Source organism: Perna viridis, chromosome 4 (assembly GCF_037379345.1).
Source record: "Perna viridis isolate PV_CMFRI_1.1 ecotype Kerala chromosome 4, ASM3737934v1, whole genome shotgun sequence".
NCBI classification, from domain to species: Eukaryota; Metazoa; Mollusca; class Bivalvia; order Mytilida; family Mytilidae; genus Perna; species Perna viridis.
The window spans coordinates 21,615,009-21,640,660 of NC_142448.1; the positions used below are offsets into that span (position 1 = coordinate 21,615,009).

The following is a 25,652-nucleotide window of genomic DNA, read 5'->3' on the forward strand; positions in this document are numbered from 1 at the left end:
ACTTCATACAGTTCTTTCCACCAAAATGTAATGTGTAAAGCAGTTTCAGAAGACTTGTGTTTATCAGAAATTTTTTTTTACAAAAATATCTTTAATCAAAAAGGCAGAAAAGCATGGGTTTCTTAAGTTCATAACACCCTACTAAATGTGGAAGAAATTTGTCACATGGTTTCAGAGGAGATGCATCCACAAAGTATATCACTGAGAACTACTTAAAATGTTCAAAGTATATAAAATAAGCCCTACTACACATACTGTACAATCAATTTAAAGGTATAGTATGTACAATATGTGCTACTAAATATGGAAGGTATTTGAAAAGTGTGTTTAGAGAAGATGTGCCACAAGACATAATGAATGAAGTGTCAAATAAACTGACAGACAGATGCAAGGACCAGCTGATGCCCCTCTGTTGCTTCATGGATTATATGCCAACCTTGAGAAAATCTCGGTCTGACTGTAGCTTACTGTTCCAGCTGAAGAACAGAGTTATGCCCCTTTCATTAGTGACATTCAACATCCAAGTACATGTCTGGTAATTTGCATAATTTATTGCACCACTGTATCCAGGTGAGAATATTTCACCTGTCACTGATGTCAATTTCACATCACAGCCTGAAATATATGAAGATAAAAAACAGAGGAATAATCATATGCATACTTTCAAATTCAATAAGGATTGAAGGGAAAGATAGTGACTTGTAGGATTTCAGTCATAATAATATTGCTTGAATGACTGACTGTGGTTCAACGTCTTAGGCACTAATTTCATGCATTTCAGGACAAGAATGTTTGACAAATCAAACATACCCTGCTTTGTACAAGTTTGACAGGTGGAGCCAGTTCTTTTATGTGGTAGATCAAAAAAGCAACATCCCACAGGTTGGCACGTCACCCAACTAGGACTAGTCATCTCTCCATCCCCTACATTTCATGCGCTGGGAAAAGAAGCAGTGACTAGCTATTTTAAAGTCTTTGGTGTGATTCATTCAGGAATTGAATCCACATCCTACTGCCCTTGTGATAAGCACAATACCCTGAGACAACCAAAGTGTCATCAAAACATAGAGTTAAGGGTATTTCAGTGAACAAGGTACAGTCTTTAGTGTCCAACTATTGAATGAATAGTGTAAAGTTGAATTCAATTAGTAACACCTGCAAAAATTGTATCTGAAAGGTACAATAATATTGGTTCTTTTCAAAATTACATTTGCATGAAAAAGACAAGCAAGACATTTGTATACACTTGACTTCAATATAAAATAAATCTGGTGTAATCTGCTATGGTAAAAAAGAAACATATTTCACTGAAAGATGAACATTTGTATGTGTAATGTACCTTGCCAATATCTGAACTTAAATCCAGTTCTCTTTGTAACAGCCCTCGCTTTTAAAAGAATGAACAACTGGTTCCCAGTAGAAGAAACAAACTGGGGTCCCGTGGCTGTCTTTATGGCATCATCATTATGATAAGAAGCATAAGTAAACAGAACTGGTGCTGTGGCTGAGCTTCCATCCTGAAGTTGGATTATGTCTCCAAAGTGTAGGTCTATAGAAAGTCTCTGTAATAAAGGCACATTTACAATACACTCTCTCTTAGGGAGAACATCATCATTTTTTTTCATAAGATTTTATGTAACTTGCATTCAGATGACTGAATGTCAATATTCTGTTTTATGTAACCTGCTGTACAATCAGTAAATCATTGTACGGATTCATCATGGTTATCAAGACACCACCAAAACTCCTATGAGCTAAAAAGAATATGATAACTAGATTCTGAATGTACAATATATCCAAGGCCTTTAATTTTTTGTTGACAAATATCAGACCAAAATGAAAAATATACTTTTGTAATCCCATCATGATATACTCATATACCAACCACTGGTTAAATTTTGCAAGTATAGTTTTTTTTTTTAATTTACCAAGTCTAAGTCTAAAAATGTTGTCTGAGATAAGTATAATGAAGCATAAACTAAATCTGTTACTCAATAATAGACACTTACATGCAACAAGATCTTACAGACAGATGAACAGATCAACCGACTGTTGCCATTACCACAAGTTTGGAAAACTTGTTTGTGACTAATGAACTAATGGACAAACTTACAAAGTGCATATCTATATTTTGCTTTGGTGAAACTGGTAGGAAAACCACCCCTAAAACCTAAGATTTAACTATTTGTATTTGGTTTCATTTCTGTATAGCCCAAACAACTTTAAAATTAAAGATTATCAGTGTTTGTATTACCTCTATAGTGACAATTTTACGTTTTGACTCTGCAGTTATTAGCCAGGTATAGTCACGTAATCCTTGGTAAGCTGAAGGAAAGTTTGGGGGTGTCAAAACAACAGGATCATTTCCAGCCGACAAATTAATCGTATATGGAGCTGTGTCAGGTACTACAAAACAAACCATATTATATTGTAAATGATGGATGATGAAGAAACTGTGCATGGACATTATCAGATATAGCTCAATCATAGATTTCTCATAGAATGTATACAGCGAGGCCAACAAATACACAATTTTAAAGTATCAGAACATCTGTACTGTGTTAATGAATAAGGATGCAAAAAATGAACCAGCAAGGTCAATGCATATTTCATGGCAAAATATATGAAAAGTATGGTTAGCTTTTAAGAATTATAATACACTATCATATTTACCAATATTATATGTTAATGTAAATCCAGTCTTCTGGTACCTAGGATCACTAACAAACTTGATTATAAGGAAGTTGTTATGACTCTTATACTGTTGTTTTTCAGATGACTGGCCTGATAGTGTAGCAACAGTATAGGCAGTAGTCTCAGTCTTACCACCAACTAGAATCTGTATATAGTCTACATCTTCCTCTGTGTCCATGTTAGTTATCTACAACAATAAAGGTCCATTCAGAAAAATGCAATTGAAACATTGAACATGCACTCAAACACTTGCTATTAGAATGGGCATTTTGTAATGTAAAAAATGCACCAGCATATAACCTAAATCCATAATAGAATATAACTTCAGAGAAGGTAGTTACAATAACAAGGCTGACAAATATTGTTTACAGATTTTTTAATATAGAATAGTTAAAAAAATTATGTGAACAGCATCATAATTGGGTTCGTATACATGTTTTGGTAGATGTCTTCTGGATATTTCCCCAAACCACTAGCATACTACAAGTAGTTTATTATCCAGATAAAATCATAATAAAGCTGATTTTATTTGACAAAAAAAAATAAAAAGCTTTGCTGAGCACAGCTTGATACAACCACAGCCAAAGGAACTCTGCTCACTTGAGGCAAGTGTTTTTTCGACACACTAAACATAAGGACTTCCAGTTCATTATGGACACAACAACTCATTTGGACACAATATTGCAAAAAATTTTGAAAATAAATTTGAAAATTTGCTATTTTTTTGGGGTTGTGAACAAAAAATAAAAGTGTAAAAACTAGAAATACTGTGAACAAGCTCACAAAGAGAATACCACCCTGGCTTAAAATGTACTTAAATGTCAAATGCTTGTTGGATTTTACAGGTCATCCAAAAGTAATTATGCTCTTTCATGAACAACTACATACAATACCCAACCTTCCTACAAAAATCACATCAAAATCCCTTGAGTGATTAAAGAGGAGTTGCGCTTACAAGGTTTTACCATATAAAACTCTTAATTTGGATTATCTTCAGAAGTCTTAGATGTCCTCCAACAGTAATTATATTCCTGCACATCAACAAATATTACCTAACCTTCCAATAAAAATCTCTTGAGCGACTTAGAAGGATGTGCACTTACAAGGTTTTACCATGAAAAACCCTTAACTTAGATTATACTCCTCAGGAGTCCTATGACAGAAATTATATTCCTTCATGTGCATCTACATATTATATCCAACCTTTCTATAAAATTTCTTCATAATCCCTTGAGCCGTTTAGGAGGAGTTGTGCTTACAAGAAATGATGACAGAGGGACAGATAGACAAACAAGGAGATTCCTATATACTCCCCCAAACTTTGTCTGCAGGAGATATAATGAAGCAGAATATAATTGCTTCAGTCAAATTACATAAATTTAATTAAAAATACTATTAGAAATACTGTATATCATTAGGACATGAATGCCTCCACCACTATACAGAAAATATAAGCTTTCAAATCAATAATGCTGATGCTTTATATCAAATTTCAAATCATTCCTACAATGTATTTAGTACTATCAATTTTTAGCCCACAAATGCTTATGGGATGGACGTAAACAGGTAGGGGAGGGGATCATATGTATTAAAGCATAAACACATTATGTATTAACTTACCTCTATCTGTATATGAGTACCCTCATCACCAATAATGGTCCAGCGACAATTTGAGGATGGTTCATATAGACCTGGATAGTTATCAGACTTTATTGTTCCACTAGTAGCAGTTAACATTGTTCTGCAGGTGTCTTCTACATAAAAGAAATGTCAATTGTTAAAAATTAAGATGTCAAATTGGTAAATAACTAATAGGGATGGAGTTTCATATACATGTAGATGTGCTGTAACATGGATCAAAATTGTTCAATCTGAAGTAACATTAATTGGTAATGATATACTGTAAACGTATTTTTGCGGCAGCTAATTTTCAAGGTTTCTGAAAAGTTAACATGTTCGCGGATATTAATTTTTGCAGTTTTAAAGGTTGAAGAAAATGAAATTTTTCAATAATCTTGGCAGTGTGTGATTCCTCTTTTGATCAGTTATTTTACCGTTAATATTTCAATAAATTAATGACGGCCGTTAATACATTAACAAATTGACATGTCCACATATTTAGTTGCCTATGGACATTTTAATCTAACAGTGTATATATTTTTATCTATAACTGAAAAGAACTCACTTAATTGCACAAGCCGTAGCTAATTTTAAGGAAAACTTTTGACACTTTAATTGCATGTTTACGGATAAACATTTTATTGACGTTCCTCGGCGTGTGTATTTAATGGTAACATTTATCAGTGATTACCTGTAGTGTGTGTAAGACAATTACACTTTGTTCTTTTTGTGAATAGAATGTTTGCACATTATTTATTTCTATTCTTTGATGTGACAGGTACTCTATGGCCATTGATACAAATCATTATGTAAACAAGAACATGAATTTAGAAATTATAACCAACAAGCTTTTACCGTATACATTTTTATGATAGTCTTAGTATTAATTCATACGTGATTGCATTGAATGATATGACCCTTACACAAAATGATGTTTCTATTCAACATTGTGGAAACCATGGTTATAACAGTCAAAGGACTTGGTAAGTGAATATATTTTCGCAGGTACTATTTTTTGCATTCTTCAAGCAACTGCGAAAATAGCAAAAATTCGCACACCGCGAAAATTAATATGTTTACAGTATGTAATTTGGAAGTGATTATTTCAACTCAACTCAGATGCGCAGCGTTTGTCCTAAGACGTCTCATATATGCGAGACATCACCTATAACGAAGTTGTTCTTTGAGTACAAAGAGCTCCATTTGTCAAAGGCAAAGTCATTTTACTTGAGTATTCTTTATATTTGATGAAGCAATAATTGAGTATTTGCACTGTAAATTATTTATCTGTAAACAAATAAGTGTGATCATACTGAGATTTGTTGGTTGTTCTTATATGGCAATAAATGATAATAATAATTGAAATCTTCATGATAATTTCTGACAAGCAATTCGTAGCTTATTTTACTTGTAGAAACTAGGTTAACACATAGATATGTTTACCTAAATATGAATGTAACAATGATAATTACTAAATCAAAATATCAGCCAAAAAATATGTAAGTGTCAGCAGTGGGATGATTCTAATACATCAAAATCCCAAAACCTGCCTTAAGATTGAACACATGAAACAGAGATGATCTACATACACAATGTAACGAACCGAATAAAATAGATTACACAAAAATAATGAAGATAAGGATAACAAGACGTCACACAAAAAACTAAAGCATTAGCCATATGAACTCCCACAAAACAAAATGAGTAAATCACAACTGATCAAATACTTTGATTAAAATTAGTGACAATGGCAAGCTACATGAATTCATTGCAAGTTCTTATAAGATTAATTTGTCCTTTTTGGTTCGTTCGAAAAATGATATCTGTACAAATAAAACATGATATTGGAAATTTGAAGAAAACCGTTAGTCAGAAAATTTGAGAAAGAAGTTCCCTATTGAACTTACTACAGTCATTTTCATCAGAAAAATCTCCACAATCATCTTCTCCGTCGCATTTCCACTGGTCACTGATACAGGCACCATTGTTACAGAAGAAACTGCCTGTAATAATTAAACATGTAAACTAAGAAAATACCCTTTTTTACTTTATTATTCATTAAAAAAAGGTTACTTTTTTCCAGTCGGATACGCAGTCGGTATAGTTTCACTTTTCACCATTTGACCTTAAAGATGCTCTTCCATGGAAACGCAAGTCACCTGATCTAAATTCTGTTTCTTGATTGGCAAAATACTGATAACTTAGTGGCATTTGAAAAACTGCATCGGAAATTAAAATTGCTTGGCATGTGTTATTTCCTGAATGAAATGTAGAAAATTATAAAAAGAAAACTTTTACTGCATCGGCTATCTTTTTTTTAAGACAGTACTTGTTTACATTGTCTTTTCAAATATATGTAAAAGCAAAAATACAAATCATATAAATACAATGTATTGCACATTTTGATTTGCTGTTTTCAAGGAGAAACCTCTCATCAGCAGCATTAGAACCAAATATATAGGAAGTTAGAGATTCTAAAGCATACTACATGCTAGAAGTACTCAAAACCAAAAAAAAATATTAATATAGAAAGCCAAAACCAGCACTGATAAGTACAACCAGAGTATGCAAAAGAAGCCACATTATTGAAGCCCCTGTTAATACACCAGAAATGAAGTCTTAACTATTGGTATGTTAGTCTATGTTATTACAGAAGATACAGAATATTGAATAAGTAGCAATGATATTATGTTTTTACTATTAAAATGCCACAGACACACAAATCTGCAACCATTAGCATTAATCTAAAACAGAAAAAAACCAATGGGCAGACAGATGGAAAAGTGCATAGACCATTTTAATCAACCTAAAGAGACACCATTATTAGCCTACCCATAGGACATGAGTTCCTCTCACAGACATAGGCCATTCGAATATTACAGTCACTTAGATGCCATTTGCTTTCATCATTTCTAAACTGTAGATAAACACAATCTCCTTGTGTTACATCAGGGTTATTGTTTGCCCAATGACCTTCATACAGCGATGCATCAGGAAATTTATCATTCCATTTTGCAGCTTCAAGATCAGTGTCTTTAATTCCTATCCTATTCATACCTACAAATAAATAGCTAACTCAATACTACTATTCCTCATCAATATTAATATTCCTCATCAATAACTAAGGATAGATTTAAGATTTTCATTAAACACAGGTAAATGCAGGTACATGTATCAATAATTGTAGTAGGTGTAGATAGGGCATACTATATTCAAAATCACTGAAATGGAAAAACAAAAACACCAGTGATAGTATTATTTTATTGAATTATTTTATTGACAATATATTTGTTCAGTCTGGCAGATAAGTTTTTTTTCAACTAACTCAAAATCAGAATACTGAATTACACTATGAAAACCACAAATTTCTCAACTTCCCAACAGTCAGACACAATAATTTACCTTAAATCTTCCATCTTACACTGGCAAATGTGCCACATATGATAATCATATGGTGCTCAACTCATATGATAATCATATGGTAATCATAAGACAATCATATGATATTTAACATGATAGTCATATGATTCTCATATGTTAATTTTGACTTGAAAACATGTGAATATTACATGTTTGTGAAAAACATGATTATCATATGATAAACATGCGATTATCATATGTTAACCAAAACATATGATTATCATATGGTGCTTGATTTATATGATAATCACATGATGCAAACCATATGATTCTCATGTGTGGCACATTTCCTGTGTATGAACAGATAATAATCATATTAGTTTAAATTAAATGAACTTGTCCAATAATATGGCTTAATATACTGTTTTCCCTTGAACTTCGAAATAAAGGAAATTCACCTTCCACATTGAACAAATTACACAGATTGTGATTATGTTATTTTCTTCTACCAATAACATTAAATCTGCCAGTTCCTATTGTAAGCCTATGTGAAAACAACCTACATAGTTATATACTTTTTATACATATACATATACTTACATACTTTTATACAAATATATGTACTTATATACCTTTTATACATAAACATGTAATTATATACTTTTTATACATATACATGTATTTATATACTTTTTATAAATATACATAGTTATACACCTTTTATACATATACATGTAGTTATATACTTTAACACATATACATGTATTTATATACTTTTTATACATATACATATAGTTATATACTTTGTATACAAATGATTATCTGAATGTAATAAGTATCACACCTTACCTATCCACAGTGTTTCTGTTCCTAAGGAATATTTCTTCATAAGCTTTCTTATCTCTTCACTTTCATAATAGTCATTAACTACTGCTAAGGTGGAACCATAGCTGTAATACAAATAAAACCTTAGTCCATGTGCTAGTTCTATATTTACTATGTACAGTAATTATATGTATTAGCCATGTTAAGGGTTTTTAATGTTCCGTACAGAGAAGTCTTGGTCGCCACAAGCACTCTTCCCCCACCTTTTTCTGTCAATTTTCCCTATATAGATACATGTAATAATGCTAGTATGATATGCCTTCAAATCTGCCTCAATCATGATCAAGTATTGTTTTTTTATCTATAATACCCTACTGGAAACACTAATTCCATTCAATATAATGTTATTAATTACGCTCATCTGCATGCAGCCATTTGTCAATTCTGTGATTGGTTTTAAATCTTTCAATTACAAATATGAACATCACTATTGAATATTTTCTGTTCAACTTTTTACTAACTGTCCTTATAAATGGGATGGAGAGAAAAGGAACCCCCAAAAGAGTTTTACTCTAATTTAATAGTATCTATGTAAACATGCAAAAAAATGTGCTTCTTTGAATTTCAAAGCCTTGCTAATTAGTCTGAATTAACTATTAAACATTAACACAGGAGTCTGACATTTTTTCCAAGCTTGTGTCATGATTATGATATATCTGTGACACTAATCTATCATGTAATGCTTTATCTTAACATGTGGTCACACAAGAAGCAAAATTTGTGTGAAGTAGAAAATTTAATTCAAAACAAATGCATAATGCAAAATATCCAAACTTGAAATTGTTTTTTTTTTTTTTAACATTAAGTGTAAAATATTTGTTCCAGACTATTATCTTGCATATATTCAATTTCACTTACATGTAAAATAAATTTACACAACAACTATGATTTTATTTGTGACAAACTGTATTAGGGTTCTTTACTTATATTACATCATTTACATCATAATTAGTGCTGCCATCTGGTGATTTTGCAGTAAGGGAGATTACCTTATAGAAAAGATGACTGCCCCTATAACCATAGATTAAGAGCAATTATTCTTTCTTATTAAATAATTAAGAACAGTATAGGAAAATGATCTTCAGATTCTTCTTGTAATATGAAGACTATCAATACACCCTACATGTTGAAAAGGGTTCCTATTCCCTAAACAGTGTCCTTCACATACAACTTGCAAGGGGCCTTAAACATGAATAGTTAAAATTATTCTCTCTGAAATGATATACATAATTCAATAGTGATTGTTTGAACTTTCAACACAGGCACTGAGCTGGTATTCTTGAAAGTCTTGTATATTTTAGTTAATCGAGACATCACTGATAAAAGATAAGTTAACAGTGCACAATATCAACAGTCTTTATTCTACTAGAGATAGCAAAGTCTAAAATCATATATCCTGGTTCCCGGGACTACATTCCAGGTATTAGCTATATTTGTATATGTGTAACATACTGAAAATTGTGATCAGGAACCAGTCTAAAAACATATTACTTCAGCTGGATTTGTGAGATAAGTCTTTACAACCTTCCTGCTCATTTACCTTTGACATATCCTTAAGGAGTTTTCCCATGTCAACTGTAACTTTGTATCAAATCCAAAGAAACAATAACAGGATACTCCTGTAGCCTTGATGTGGCCCCATCCTAAAATTGTAACAAAATATAACTTAATCTACAGATCTGAATAATTTAAGCAATCATATTATAATGCTAGAGGCTTTAATGAGCCTATATGGTTCATCTGGAAAATTCCAAATCTGGTGACCAATCATTTGATCAATTGGCTAAGCTTAGAGTGCCTCTGGCGGTGATCTTGCTTGATCAAATGAAACCAAAAATATATCATTTGTGAAGAGGTGATGGCATAAGCTCATGACAAGACAAGACAAGACAAGACAAGACAAGATTTTATTTATAAACCTCAGAAAAACAGGTGTACAAGAGGACACAACAAATACATATATAAACAATACAAACATATATACAAGATACTGCATATTATAGAAACAGGATCATAGGTATGAACTTTTGACGAATGGTTTTCACTTCTTCCTTTTGACATATAAACAGATAATGGAATTCATCTCCTATCCCTTGCCCACAGAGATTACAAATTCTCTCCTCCTTTGGAACCATGTTCCATCGCCCGGTTTCGATAGGAAACTTTATATTGGAACATCTGAACTTGGCTATGTTTACCCTATCATAGGAGTTAAGCCTCAGTAAATATTTTTCCAATCCAAATTCTACCTTAAACTCAGAATAAAATAGTCCCCAGGAAGCATTGTTCCTCTGTGAAAACCATCGTTGGATGAATTGATCATTTAATTGTCTAGATATTTTTAACATTTTTTTATTCATCGGTACCTGGTCGTTCTATACGCAGTCCGCCATCATCAAACATTGACTTGATGTAAAATATCCATTTATAGTGTGAAGGATTTTGTTCATGTAATTTGAACATTAGCTTATACATTATAGAAGATAACTAATTGTTATCAAGTAACAAATTGTTCCAAAATAACACCATTTTACATTTTATTATTGTTTCCATAGAAAACCTTCCTAATTCACCATAAACCATATAATTAGGCATAGAGGTCCTGACTTCCAGAATATTCTTACAAAATTTGAGGTGGAATTTTTCAATATCATCCTTTTTTCCGAAACCCCATATTTCTGAAGCATATAATAAAATAGGACTGACCAGTGAGTCAAACAATTTCAGCTGTAAACCAATAGATATACATGTATTCCTAATTTTTCTGTAAAGAGCAAATAAAGCTTTTTGTGCTTGTTCTGTCAGCTATTTTCAATTCCCATTATAATTGAATAGTATTCCAAGATAACAGTATGAATCTAATGTTTCAATATTTTGGCCATACATCTTAAAATTAAAATTTTGGTCAACTTTTCTCTTACTGAAAACCACAACTGTAGTCTTATTGGTGTTTACTCTAAGTTTCCAGATATTGCAATATGTCTCAAAATAATTCAATGCATTTTGTAGTCCAACTGCAGACTCCGCCATTAAAGCTGTATCGTCACCATATAAAATGAGAAAGAGTTTAATATACATATCTAAAGACTCTTGACACATATGCGAAATACTGCATAATGAGTCTATGCCATTGTCTACAAATTATGACTCCAAATCATTCAAAAACAATGAAAACAGAAAGGGAGACAAATTTTCACCCCGTTTCACTCCAATATGTGATACAAAATATTCTGATACATTATTTCCCTTTTTAACACAAGTTTTTATATTTTGATACATACTATATATTATACTGAATATTTTGCCCTTAATATAACATTTTTGCATTTTCTGCCATAAACCTGCTCTCCCCACAGAACTGAAAGCACACTTAAAATCAACAAAGGTACAATATAACTTTTTTCCTAGTGAAAAATAAATAGTAATTAAAGAATACAGTACAAAAATATTATCAACAGTTGAGAACCCTTTTCTAAAGCCGGCTTGTGATTTGGTTATTAACTCAACATACTCTGCATAATTGTTAAGCCTATTATTCAAAATAGCAGAAAAAGTCTTACTAAAACATGAGTTCAATGTGATACCTCTATACATTTCAGGATAAGATTTTGAACCTTTATTTTTATAGATAGTTATCATAACTCTGGTAGACCAACTGTCAGGTGCTATACCCGTGTCAAGTATAATGTTGAAAAGTTTGATATGTATTGGCATCAAATCGTTGGCAGTGTTTTTAATATATTCGTTCAATATACCATCAGCTCTGAAAGCTTTACCATTTTTTAGCTTCGATATGGCTTTTTTTTTATTTCTTCTTCAGTTATCTGACTGTTAAGAAACCTTTCTACATCATCATCGACATAATTTAAATCGAAATCTGGTTCAACTTCATTATCGTCATCTTTTTCATTACGATTTTTAAAATGTTCAGAGTTTGTGATGTGACGTTATCATCATTTTCACCTTTATTACTACAGTTGAATTTATTCAAAATTTTCCACAATTCTTCAGTATCTTTTCTTTAGAAATATTTCGCAACTAATCAGCTGCTTTTTGTTGGTATTCATTGTAAGCCTTATTTAGAGAAGATTTATATTCCTTACTTGCTGATCTCAAATTCCGTCTATTTTCAGCGTTTTTCACAAAGCTATAACATTTTCTTGCTTTATGAATTTTTTTTCTGCTTTTTGAGCATTCGCGGTTAAACCACGGTTTTGAATCCTCGTGTTTATATTTTTTTTCGCTTCCTTAATTTTCCAAATGCTTCAATTGCAGCCCTTGTAAAGTTATTGTTTATATCTGAGACAACAGAGTTCAGTTTTTACAGATAAATTGTCTAACTTGTTATTTATCCCCATCAAAATACCGTCGGTGTCTTCATGAACACACCTTGTATAATCAGATTTCTTTTCACATATCCATCACACATAATTTTGATGTGGTGTTTTGTCTGTGAACACCACTTGATCAAGCTTAGACTTGAACTTAAAACCAAAACTAAAACTACTATGGCAATCTGAATATAATGGGCAAAATTCGTCAATTATAAAATGAGTAATGTAAGCAAAAATATTTGACGACAAAATCAAATAGTCTACAACGCTCGAGTCCTCACATGTTCTTTCATCAATATTTTTATCTGATCCAACTCTTGAGTAAGCAATATATAAATTGTTAGGTTTGCATAATTCTAACAATTTATGACCATAAGCGTTAGGTTTACATTTACATTTTGAAACCCTCTGTAAAGGTTCATTGTTAAGAGTCAGATTTTCAAAATTGTACATATATACTCTAGAATTTCTGAATCTGAATCAACATCGAACAATTGTAATATAGCATCATCTGGAATTGTATAATCAGATAGTATACCTGTTTTGGAATTAAAGTCACCAACCAGGGCAACATAACATTTTTCTGCATTAATTAAACAATTTAGTTCATTTTCTATCTCGTCAAAAGTGTCTGCATTAGCGTATTTTGAATTTTCAGGGGGTATGTAGATCCAACCACGTTGACGTTGAGGTGGGGGTGTGACTCCAGAGTCAGATTCATTTAAATGAGATTGGTGATTTGTAGCCTGCGATGCAACACCATCCATGACCTCCGCTGAAGCTTGATCATCACGATTGGACTTTGGAATAAACTGTTGATTGTCAATGTACAGTTTGTCACGTACCATTGACACTTGCTGACCTTCCTGTCTAGCAGTTCTCATAACAGGGCAAAGAGGTCTACACTTTTTCTCAATTTCTGAGGGAAATATGAAGTCATGTGATAAATTTTGCATTACTGTTTCTTTAAAGATAGAAAAAAACTAGTTTTAAGAAATTAAACTCAATGAAAAATAGGTCAATCCTATAGTAAAATGTACATGTAATGTAAACAAGCATTCTGATAGTATTATATGGCAATACACAGTCCACTATCAGAAGAAATTTATGTTGAAGAAAACAGAATGCAGACTTAATGCATAATTTATTAACAAGAAAAGTCTGCAATCATTTTCTAATTACAAGGATGGTAAATCAGCTAAAAATCTACAAACCGGAACAAAATTCAAACTAGAATTGTAAATTGTTATGATAAAACAATGTATTTAATATCAACTGAATATCTTCAAGCATGACGAAAAAAAGTGTGAAAAACTGAGTTATTACATTAATTTTCTGAGTCCAAGAGCCTTAACTCATAAAAAAACATCAATGAACTGGATAAAATTGGAACTTCAACTGTAACTTGTTATTGTAAAGCAATGTACCAAACATAAATTGTATACATGCAAGCATGACGAAAAAATTCGAATACTGAATTGCCAGACATAAGGATGGATGGACCGAGTGCAAATCTTAAGTCTCCTTCTGGAAAAGTCTACAGAAGGGGACTAATAATAGGCATGGAATAAGGTAGTTTACTTATTTTGATAACTTTAAAAATATTTCCTTACAGAACATAAACATTTACTCACCTTCAGGACATGTGTAAGTGATGCTATTAAAATCACCCTAAAAAATGAAATGAGATGTAAAAATACAATGTATGTTTGATGTACAATAAATAATTAAGTTAATCAATAGGCAAATTAGTTGGCAGACATCATTTCTTTTTTTAAGAAATGTTATTTATTAAACAATTCAAGTTTCTTCTAGCGTAAGGATATGGCATGTGATATTCATGTTTATGCCAATGTGTAGATATCTTACATAATTTAGTAGATTTCTTCAATTTTTTATAAAATATATAAAATATCTTATATAATGTACAGTTTTAACACATTTTATATATAAGACATCTCATAAAGTTCATAAGATATCTATAGCTAATAAAGTTTATAAAATATCTCATAAAGTATATAAGATATCCTATATTCTTTATGAGATATCTTATAAAATTTTATTCATAATATATGTAATCTTTATTATATACTTTATGAAACCTGTATATCTTTTAAACTTTATAAGATATCTAAAGTTGGATTATTTATCTTTGCAGTCATAAAACATCAGATGTGAAACATCCAAATCTGGCTTGGAATGGTGAGAATGATGCCTTGCTAGGGAGTACTTGGGGCAGTTGTAAATTACCCATGTTTTTTTTTAATTTCTGGCATGCCATACAAATAAACAAAATGATTGATATTGTGGTAGCAGACCCATGAACAGTAACTATTCTCCTTCGTGTACATCTAAATATGATGCCTATCCTTCCTATACAATTTCATTAAAATCTATTCAATGACTTAGATGAGGTTTAAATGTATCACCTTTATTTGAATTATATCCCCTATGGTTTCATCTGTTAAAATGTTCCTTTATGCAAATCTATGATTAATACTCAACTAAAATTTCCTCAAAATCCTTGAAACAATGTTTAGAATTTGCATTTTAGCAGACATGACCTCTTAATGAAACAGACTTATATGGCAAGTTATTGCAGAATTTATTCCCCAATTATTGATATCAATATATATTTAATAACTTGTGATTAAATATTTATCAACATGTTAATAAATAATTATTAACATGTGCGTAGTTCAATTGTTGATATCAATAAATGATTTATTGATATCAATAAAAAGACATTTTCCAAATGGGACATAGACTTCATTTTTTCTAAGTTTCCTTTCCTTAGAGGTACCAGTATCGTATTGCATATCCCTGTGCAGGTGTACGTCAAAACATGGATGCTATAAAAATATAGTGCATTTTCTTTTTGCCTCTCTATAAACTAATATTTTGTCAAAAGATATGAACAATGACTTATAAAATAGAGCAAACATCACACTGTAAGATGAAGACTTTTTTTAAAGAAAATCTAACATAATATCATAAAAATGTTCCACTGAAAAGGTTGGTTTGGTGAGTGCAAAACGAAAGTGAAAGTAGGGAAAATGGCTATTTATAGTTCGAGACTACTTTCTTTGCGGAAATTATTTTTTCACATGTCCTTAGAAATGCTACATAAGTGAAAGTTTTATTGAATCAATTTACATATTTTTTAAAAAATCCTAAAAATATGCACTTCACTATAGAAGTCTATGGGAAAATTAATACGATACTGAGACCTAGATGCTGAATACATCATTATTTTTAAGGTTATCGTTCTTTGTTTCTAAACTCTTTCCTCAGTAGGTTTATTTACTATGCTTCTTTTTAATTGTGCTCCAACATCCAATAATATTATTTGATTTGAAATAGTGAATAAATTCCACGACGTTTCACAAATAGCATACATGTTAACCCTCCCGATTTCTGCAAAACAGACCATTTTCCTGCAATTAGTTAGTCTGCCCGCCGGGAGACACAAAACTCCCATTTTTGTGGACGTCTACTGCAAGACCTCACTCAACTGTATTTTTTATTTTTAACAGGCACCGCTTTTGTTGTGTTTTGCGTTTTTTTTTTTAAAACATATTCCATTTATCACGCATTGGTGTAAAAAAAACAAGCATTGTGTCAATATTGTTATCATTCAAACATGATTTACTAAAACTTCTCTTTGTCATCGACGTCTACATACTACAATACCAGAGCGTCAAACGTCCCTGAAAGAGAGAAAATGGACGGGGGAAAGACACCGTCAATACTGAGAACGGAAAATCAAAATCCTTGATAGGGAAAGAGTAATCAAGGGAACCAATTCAAAGTTATAGCGGTAATCAAAAGAATGTAATCCAGGGACGAAGACCAGACCTGGAAAACTGACATGCACAACAAAGAACATAAAGTAACTAAAATCATACATACAAAGTAACAAAAGCAAATGAGCAACTTGTACTCCACTAAAAACTGGGAGCATAGACCAGGTGCACCGATAGGGTAAGGGAGTGTTTATTTATAGTGGCCTTGATCACATGGTGCCAGTGTGAGGGAGTGTATAATCATATTCGATTTTATTAACTATAAAGTCGCTGCATTGTGCACCTCTGAGTTTTCATTTCCATCTGAATGACTTCCGGGGTTTCCTACAATACCTATGGCTTGAGTTCCGTCATTCAATGGTTGGGTGCAGTTTTTAATCTGCAACTCCTCTCCAGTTTTCACAAGCCATTTATATATTGCAGTGGCCGCGAATCGATAAATTCCGACGGTGCAATTTCCAGTGATTTCATATAATGAAATCAAATTTTTCTGGCAAGAGGACATCCTCCCCTTGGATCTTCCTAAGAATTGTGGCAAATTCTTGTTATATATATAGCAAGACACCACAGTTTTGATTTTTAGCCATATCGTTAGGTATTTATTACCATTTTGTTAAATACGTTGAAAATTGCATTTTTCAAATTCCAATTCCAAATCGTCCCATGAGATCAATGAAGGCTGCCTAGACGCTAAAAATGTGAACTCACACACGATTCAATCAACCAAGCTTAAGCTCCACCGATCAAACCAGAGTTCCAGTAGATTCAATGAAGAGTTCCTAGGATTTCCCGGATATTTAGACAGACATAAAAAGCTTGCGGTCAGTAGCAAATCTGCATCCCCCTTTTCCACGCATTAAGGTGAGGTAGTTAACTAAACATAGTTTACTCTCATACAAATAAGCATTGACTACTCACATATATATCTATACATCATATCTGATTCGAACGGTCGCGTTTTTAATATATAAGTACGAGTTACAAAATAGGAATATTAATTAAAATTGTGCAAACGTGCTTTTTTTACAAATAAAAAAATAATTTAAGTAGTAAGCAATATTTCGTTCAGCAGTATAAGATATGAAACTGTTAAAAATTAAAAATTATAATTGCTTACTGTTTGTCCAGAAAATCACAAAAAGCATTTTCAAAAAAAATATATATATTAATACAGGTTTGAATTCATCAACATTGCTGGTATCTTGAATGTTCATACAGTTTTCTTTTGGAAACTATCCCTGCCTATTTTGATGATACTTAACTCCCTTCTGTTTGCTATATTTACAAAAAAGCCGACCCGTAAATATGTCTAATTATAGCGTATTGTGGACATTAAGGAAGGTACACCAATAACCTGAAATTGCAGTAACTCAAAATATTATATTTATGGTTCCAGAACTAGTCTCATGTTAACGACCGAGAGGAGAAACAAGTATCGTCCTCCGGCCACTATCAATTGGAATAAATCTCGTAACATCACCCAAGAATCATTCCATTCTTATTGTATAAAATGGATAAAGCGTGAGAAAGTAAACAAGAAAGCAATAATTCTTTCTTCAAAACAGTTATGAAAATAGTGGGTATCCGAATAAAACATTTCGAAGATCACATTATCCATAACAAACAATATAAAACCGTATTTCCTGAATAAAACACAAGTTAAAAGAACTCGACAAGGAATTGGTTTTTATTCCTGCTGATAAGGCTGCAAGTAATGTTGTTATTTGACGTAAATTTTATATTAAAATTCTTCAAAAAAAAAAATACGAATTCACCTACATTCCAAATGACTTAATTTTCAGAAGGCGAAATTGTGAACAAACACAAACTCGTCGCTACCTCTTTGCAGGCTGGGCCTATTAGCACGACAGCTCCTACTATGTAATAGCTTCCCAAACTTCACAAATCATTTAATAAATATACATTCATGTTCTCTTCATGTCATTGCTCAACGACTAGACTTTCTATTTCACTTACTAGAGCGCTCGATACCATAATAAATATTAGTGCTTGATAAATTGCATGCCAATGTGGGATCTTTTGAACCTATTTAAAGTTTTGATTTTCTAGCCTATACACAACATTTTCACTTAATATTATAAAACAAAAATTCGCATAAATTATTAAATGTGCCTTTGATGTGAATATATTTGTTCGAATTTTTTTAGATCTTTTTTTTTTTTTTTTTTTTTACAACGAAACCATAAATACTGCGTAACTGGACTTCTTTTGATATGCTTATAGCACTCGAATTCTTGATAGACGATTTTCGTTCGCTTTGTAATTGGCGATATCGTCAAGTTATTGGAATTCCCTTGGAGGCCAATTGGTATTACATACGATGAGGGCATAACTTTAAAAATGGTCTGGAGCTGACATGTCAGTTAACTGCTAGTAGTTCTTTGTGCATTTGTGTAACGTATAATCAGTTTCTTTATAAGTTTTAGCAAGGGATCTTTTTGAACTGATTTTAGGTATGTTTTGTTGTGTAATATTTTTCCACTCTGGCCACTTTTAAAAGGGGGATTTTTATCAAACCAAAGAACTTTATCCCCGACGCTTTTTTGCACCTGTCCCAAGTAAGAAATTTCTGGCATCTGTTTGTCTTGTTTCGTTTTCACTCTCAGTTTACTGTAGTTTAAAATGTTGCTGGTGTGCATTTAAAGGCGACTATTTCGCTGTACCTGTATATAGTGTTGTTTTGGGGTTAACTGCAGCCTGCCCAGTGGTGTGGGGGTTTCCTCGTCGTTCACTGAAGACCATGGGTGGCCTCGAGCTGATATTTTTTTTATCCCGGTGGGGTTGTTGTCTGTATTACATATTCGTCATATCCTTTCTCCTTATATTAAACTTATAAGACGCGGATAGTGTTAACTCAATCAATTTTTAATACAAAACATGTAACATCTAAATTGCTGTGACGTTGCGTACGTTGTTGGTGTCACATTCGATTGAACCGGGGCTGGTTAGGGAAACCGAAATATTGCTATTAGAATGTGGAGTTATCAAAGGCAATATAGATATCAAAATGTTCGAAAATGGTTGTTGTTTTAGGATTACAATCTTAAATATTTGAAAGATGCCGTTTATTGTGGAGGGAACACATTATTCGATCACAAGAACGTCCATTTTCATATGTGGACGGGTAACATTAAGAAATGCTTGCTTCCCATTTCACCAATATATCTAAGTTGTTTCTTGGCGTATTTTGATAAAACAAACTTTTTTTGAAAGAGCAGTTTGTGCTGCATACGATGTTTTATTTTTCATGACGTAATGATAAGATCAAAGTGTATTACAATATCACAATTATCTCCCCTTTGATGTGGACATTGTAAAAATGGAAAGAAACCGATTTGAAGAAGACATGTTAGACTTTGTCATTAAAGTTGTGCGAACTCCATTTTTTAATCGGGACTTTTATTAACTGTATTGACAATTTATTACATAACCCCAATGAAATCATACATATAATGTTCAATCAGTCTTTTTGTTAAAAGCCTTTTTTGTCCGTATTTCAATTATGTCACAAATCTTAATTTTTCGAGGTTGGCCATTGGCTACTTTCTTGCTTACGGTTGTAAAATATAACAACGAATAGTATTTTTACCAAAGTATATTCACGCTTATAAGACAGTATAAATATTCAGAATATCATGTTTATTCTAAAAAATAATGAGTTTTATTGTTTAATAGTAGATAAATACGCACGTATGTTGTGATGTCACGTTGTCTTTTTCCCGACGTTTTCTACACGTTGCGTGCTACCCAGTTTTTATCAAAAGCTTTTTTCGTTAGCTTTGAGTGAACTAATAACTATGAAATTTTGAATTTAACATGTATATATGCTGCAGATAGTATGTTCTAAAAATAATGGTACTTGTTTGAACATGTATATAAGCGCAGCATTTTGTCTGTGTCTAACCAAAATGTTACATCTAAAATTTGTATATTTTATTCATTCACGCGTACACCATGCGAAATTCGAACGAATTGTTCAAAAAGGTAATATGGTGTTGAGTCGATTTATTCATATACTTAAAAATGTATTCATCCTCCTCTATGGTTTTATATATCAAAAACCGTGTCTAACAAAAATGTCACAAAGCGCATTTTTGACGTTTCCAAAGTAACGTTCTGTTTTTCGACATAAAAACTCTCTTAACGTCAATTTAAAAAACAATAAAAAGTATTGAAATGTTACGATATTAGATTAAATTATTACGACTGTGAACGCAATGAATAATAAAAATATGATTTTAGCGAATCTGATAAAATAATGAAAGAAATGTTGAAAAGAAAACAGGAAAAAGAAAGCCCCCCCCCTTGCGCGCAATCCTGTCTGTTCACATGCAATGATGTCCTGGTGAAAGCGGGATCAGCGTGCCTGTATCAAAGTATTTTGAAATGTGTACACACGCGCTTGCACATTCGCTAGTGAAATATTGTAAAATCAACGTATTTCATGATCGTCTAATTACCTCTTGACAATTATATTAGCTATAAGATATAATAAGCTGTATATTTTCAGTCGTCGTGTAGTGTTCCCAACCAAGGTCGTGTTTATTTACATGGACCAAAGGTCTTACTCCCATCACCAAATATGCAACCCGACTAGATCAAGCGAGACACCTACACACACATATGCATGATCCCCTGTTTATATAGAACAGTACTAGTCGGAAAGAGTAGTCAAGGGAACCAAGAACTGTACAAGTCGGACTGCATATCTAATAGCGGGAACAACCCCAGTGAATCGCATGTCAATGCAATGGCAATTGTTAAAGCAAACAGAAATAATGTGGTGGTCAACAGGGATACTGAATGATGTGACATTTTATACGACCTCCAATATGCATTTTCTTTGTTCTTGAAGCATATAAAAATTCTCCCAAAGTATATCTAAATCTAATGAAAACGCAAAACTCACAAACATTAGACAAACCAATTAATTTAGTCGATGCATCTACATACGCCCCACTACACACTACAAGACATTTGTGCTAATTTCTATAAAGGTATTTCGTCCATTTATTAATTTGGCTATTATTTACTTTGGGAGAATATGAACAAAGGTTGGGAGAATCAATAAACAATAGCAAAACAAATTACACAAAAAGGGTAATGCAAGATAATGCATTTGTACATGTAACGAGAAAAAATGCAGCTAGTATTTTACTTTATATCTGCTTTTAAAAACTGTAGATTGGTCAGCATTTTTATTGGATTGCTTTCAAATGTAAACTTGATTAATGATAAGTAGTGTCGCAATTTTGGCAGTTCAATACAGAAGGTGTTTGTGTTGTCAAAATCCACTTTTAAAATCATTCTTGCTGGAGGTTTCTCATTTCGTTTTGTGGATTAGTTTATCAACATAACAACACAGTTGCAATGATCGTAAACAGTTCTGTACAATTTAAATCTATTTTAGAATAGTACAGTTGCTACTTACATATGATAGGTTCGAGTTATATTTGGATATGACTCCATCGATTCCTTTTATAAACATAAGTTTTGTTAACGTCAACAGAAAAAATGTTAACCTCAGCAAGGTATTTCTGTATAAATAGAGGAACTGAATACTAAAACTTTATTCACCTGATCTCAGACTGTGGCTTCGACCGTGGTCTAGGGTGTTTCATCGCTTACTTCGAAAATCATGAGACGTTTCAAGAGAAGAGGCGTAACTGTGTAAGTATTTTACTGTTTTAAATTGAATGATGTAAAGTTTAATTAAGTGGTTATCTGTTCAGGTCTATAATTGAATCTATCTTATTTCGAGGCCTAGGTTCAGCAATTCACATTGCAAATGTGTATGCGTTTGAGCAATAGCGATATTTCTTTCTGTTCTACAATCATTTACGAAACCTCTATATTAACGTGATGTGCACAGTTCTTTACTTTCTCTTACAGGTAGCTTACTTCGTACTCGGGCGACTTTTAAGTTTCCCAGGACAACAAACCAACCAACCAACTTTTCTTTTTTTTCGGTTCCTAGGGGTGAAGTCTTTCATAGCGACCACGCAGTCACAGTTTTCTGTGCTTAGTGGTGAGAGATGAATCACCTGGGAACCCCCCAGGTTTAACCGGTTTGAGGCGTTGTATTTAATTAAGTTCTTCGCCGCGGCCGGTTAGGTGTGGGGGTGTATAATCAACAGAAATGTATCGTCGATGGATATTAGCTAAAGGTAAAGTTAAATTGAATGATGTAAAGTTAACCTTCAGAAGACATGCAAAGATAAAAATCTGTCGTGCGCTGCAATAAATAATGCACCCTTAATACAATATTTTATACTATCTTGATAAGAATAACACATCAGACAAAATAATCAGACAAATTGGTGCCCTTAATGTTTGCGTTAATTTTCGCCGATGATTCTCGCCCAACGTGACCACGACAAGACTTGCGAGGGAATAAAAAAAGCATATGAAGTATGTTGTACGTATATTTCCCTTCTTTGAGAAAACAAGGAATGTGTGCACGTTTACCTATAGCCTTTGGGCTGACATTTCTCACCCCGGTAGGGTTGTTGTCTCTATGACATATTCACCATATCCATTCTCCTTATAAGTTTAAACTCGGATACTTTCTTGTTCACATAAACAGGATAAACTTTACTATAAGGAGTTCTTTTGGTCAACTAAAGACATTACACATAACATAGTAATAGCATGCAAAAGCAAATTTATAAATCCTCGATTTATTTCATTTTACAAATAAGTACTTTTCTATAAAAAAAAACTTTGCTGTTGGTATGTACCGTTGGATGAACCGAAGACCTCGTCTGTCCACCCACCTGCCATTTTGTTTTGTTTTGTTTTTATCTTTTCGAGTGGACAATCATCAGCTTTTTATATTGAGTGGAGGGAATTGGGTTAAGCAAAACATAACAGGTCTGTTACTCCACACATCCTTTAATTAGACTGTTTGGGTTTTTAGTAAAGGGAATTATTCCAATATAAATATATCAATCTGTTCCCATAAAAGCCCACATAGTGAAAAATAGGAACTCCCTTGTAAATAGCTACTATGTTGACCAATTAATGTACTACCGAAATACATGACTGACACAGACGGCGTACTTACCTTACACAAAATAATTAGAAATGCATTTAAAGCCAAGACAACCCAAATCTTTTTGTCCAACGACATTTTAGTAGTGAACAGGATTGATGTTTTTCATGCTACGGAGTCTCGTATCCAGATTATTCTACAGTCAAACTCCAATAAATAGTCACGTGATTGTCCAACTCGATTACTCAGCCGAGGGAATTACCGGTAATTTTATCAATCAACATTCTATTCGACGCCCCGTGCACGTCCGGGTGTTAAAAGAATATGCCTGCAGCAGCTCTAAGCTTGTCGTAAAAGGCGACTAAATAGTGCTCAGAAACCTAGCCTTGGGCTAGGGCGCTTTGCCCACAGAGCAACTGGGATGTGTGCCCCAGGTGGTGGAATGGGGTACCCCTGGCGTGTTACATGCTGGGGTTGTCAGGCTATAATACGGAAAACCTGACCGCAAACCATAGTGGTGCACCGTGTTGGGAAAGATGCCACGTTCCTCGCACGTTGAAGAACCCTACCGTGGTATTCTCCCGGAGTAGGAACCATAGGGCTCCGCCACAGGAGGCTAAATTGCCCGACCCTACCCACCTCTCCCTATTTCCAGTGACAATCAAAATTTGTCGACCCCCATTGTCCTTGTGTCCCATCCCTTTTTCATTTCATCATCATTTCATGTTCATTTGATCATCCTATTCACGTTCATCGTCTGAATATAGCTGAAATATTGCTGCTCGGACGTTAAACCCCAACAAACAAACATTCAATTCGACACTCACAGATTGATCGTTTATTCGTACATTTAACTTTCTTTTTTTTCAGTGTAAACAGAATATAATGCAAAGTACCAGGCTTGGTTTGATGAAAGTGTCTGGGGTACTGCTAGAATCTATCATCATAAATTAATGTTTTTTATTTCTATTTTATCGTTCTTCTTTCGTCAACCTTCGTCTTGCCCGCGCAACTCAATGGATTGAAACCAAACCTGGCAAAAATTGGTCACCATTTGATGTGTATAAACAATGAAATTTCAAACATAGGCAAAATATATAAGCTTTTATATGCTAGCAAATATGTTGCCGTAATCACTTAGGATTTTTTAGTAAAATGCAAAAAAGTTGTATATCCCTAACCCACCAAAAAATTGCTTAAATTGATATATTTTTCAATGTCAAAACCTATTGAGTAATTATGCTTGTGTAAAAAAGGGATTATTTGGTATTTTCTGTTTAGTACTATCACAAATATTTGCCCAATTTAATGGATCTAACTCATGACCTCAAGTCTCTGTGATAAATTCGACTTCACAAAGAGTAATCAAGGGAACCAAGGTTATAGCGGTAATCAAAATAATGTAATCCAGGGACAAAAACCAGACATGGAAAACAGATATACACACCAAAGAACATAAAATAACTAAAATCATACACACAAAGCAACAAAAGCAAATGAGCAGATCAGATCAGCTAGAAAGTCAGCCTCATAAGAGTGAAGGAATAGGTCAGCAAGTAGAAGAGCACAATTTGTTCCCAATGGAATGCCGACCGTTTGTTGAAAAAAAAAAGCGTCCACCACACCGAACAAATATGTTGTCGGTTAAAAATTCAAGCATTTTGTAAACATCTTCTGTATATTTGGAAGACGAGTTGGAATTATTTCTTACAAAGTATGAGGAATCTCTACCAAGAACTATATATTTGTATCTAGGTGTACTATCTTTTTTGGAAAAACAACGATGTATAATGTATTTAAGTCGGGATTTTAACTGAGTATGGGGAATAGAAGTATACAGTGTTGAAAAATCACAGGTTTTAATGCTATTATATTCTGATAATAGTCATGAACTGATTGTCTCCACAAGATTTTTCGAATTTTATAGGATAAAGTTAT

The 25,652-nt window shown here is 32.8% G+C and overlaps 1 protein-coding gene and 1 long non-coding RNA gene across 3 annotated transcripts in view; one reads left to right on the plus strand and one right to left on the minus strand.

The window, feature by feature from the left end:
* Positions 1–16,617, minus strand: part of LOC148619305 (uncharacterized) — a 125,600-nt gene extending 108,983 nt beyond the window's left edge. For both annotated transcript variants that reach the window (XM_088579057.1, XM_088579056.1), the window contains exons 1-11: positions 16,546–16,617; positions 14,528–14,564; positions 10,100–10,202; positions 8,524–8,624; positions 7,147–7,371; positions 6,222–6,317; positions 4,315–4,448; positions 2,674–2,881; positions 2,255–2,406; positions 1,340–1,562; positions 437–615 (exon numbers count right to left, since the gene is read on the minus strand). In XM_088579057.1, coding sequence (XP_088435183.1) covers positions 437–615; positions 1,340–1,562; positions 2,255–2,406; positions 2,674–2,881; positions 4,315–4,448; positions 6,222–6,317; positions 7,147–7,371; positions 8,524–8,563 — 1,257 coding nt within the window. In that variant the 5' untranslated portion in view covers positions 8,564–8,624; positions 10,100–10,202; positions 14,528–14,564; positions 16,546–16,617. The remainder of the gene's footprint in view (positions 1–436; positions 616–1,339; positions 1,563–2,254; positions 2,407–2,673; positions 2,882–4,314; positions 4,449–6,221; positions 6,318–7,146; positions 7,372–8,523; positions 8,625–10,099; positions 10,203–14,527; positions 14,565–16,545) is intronic.
* Positions 16,618–22,303: 5,686 nt separating this feature from the next.
* Positions 22,304–25,571, plus strand: LOC148619307 (uncharacterized). The gene is made up of 3 exons (XR_015921305.1): positions 22,304–22,390; positions 22,613–22,887; positions 24,585–25,571. It is a non-coding gene; the product is annotated as an uncharacterized LOC148619307 (long non-coding RNA).
* The last annotated feature ends 81 nt before the right edge of the window (positions 25,572–25,652 follow it).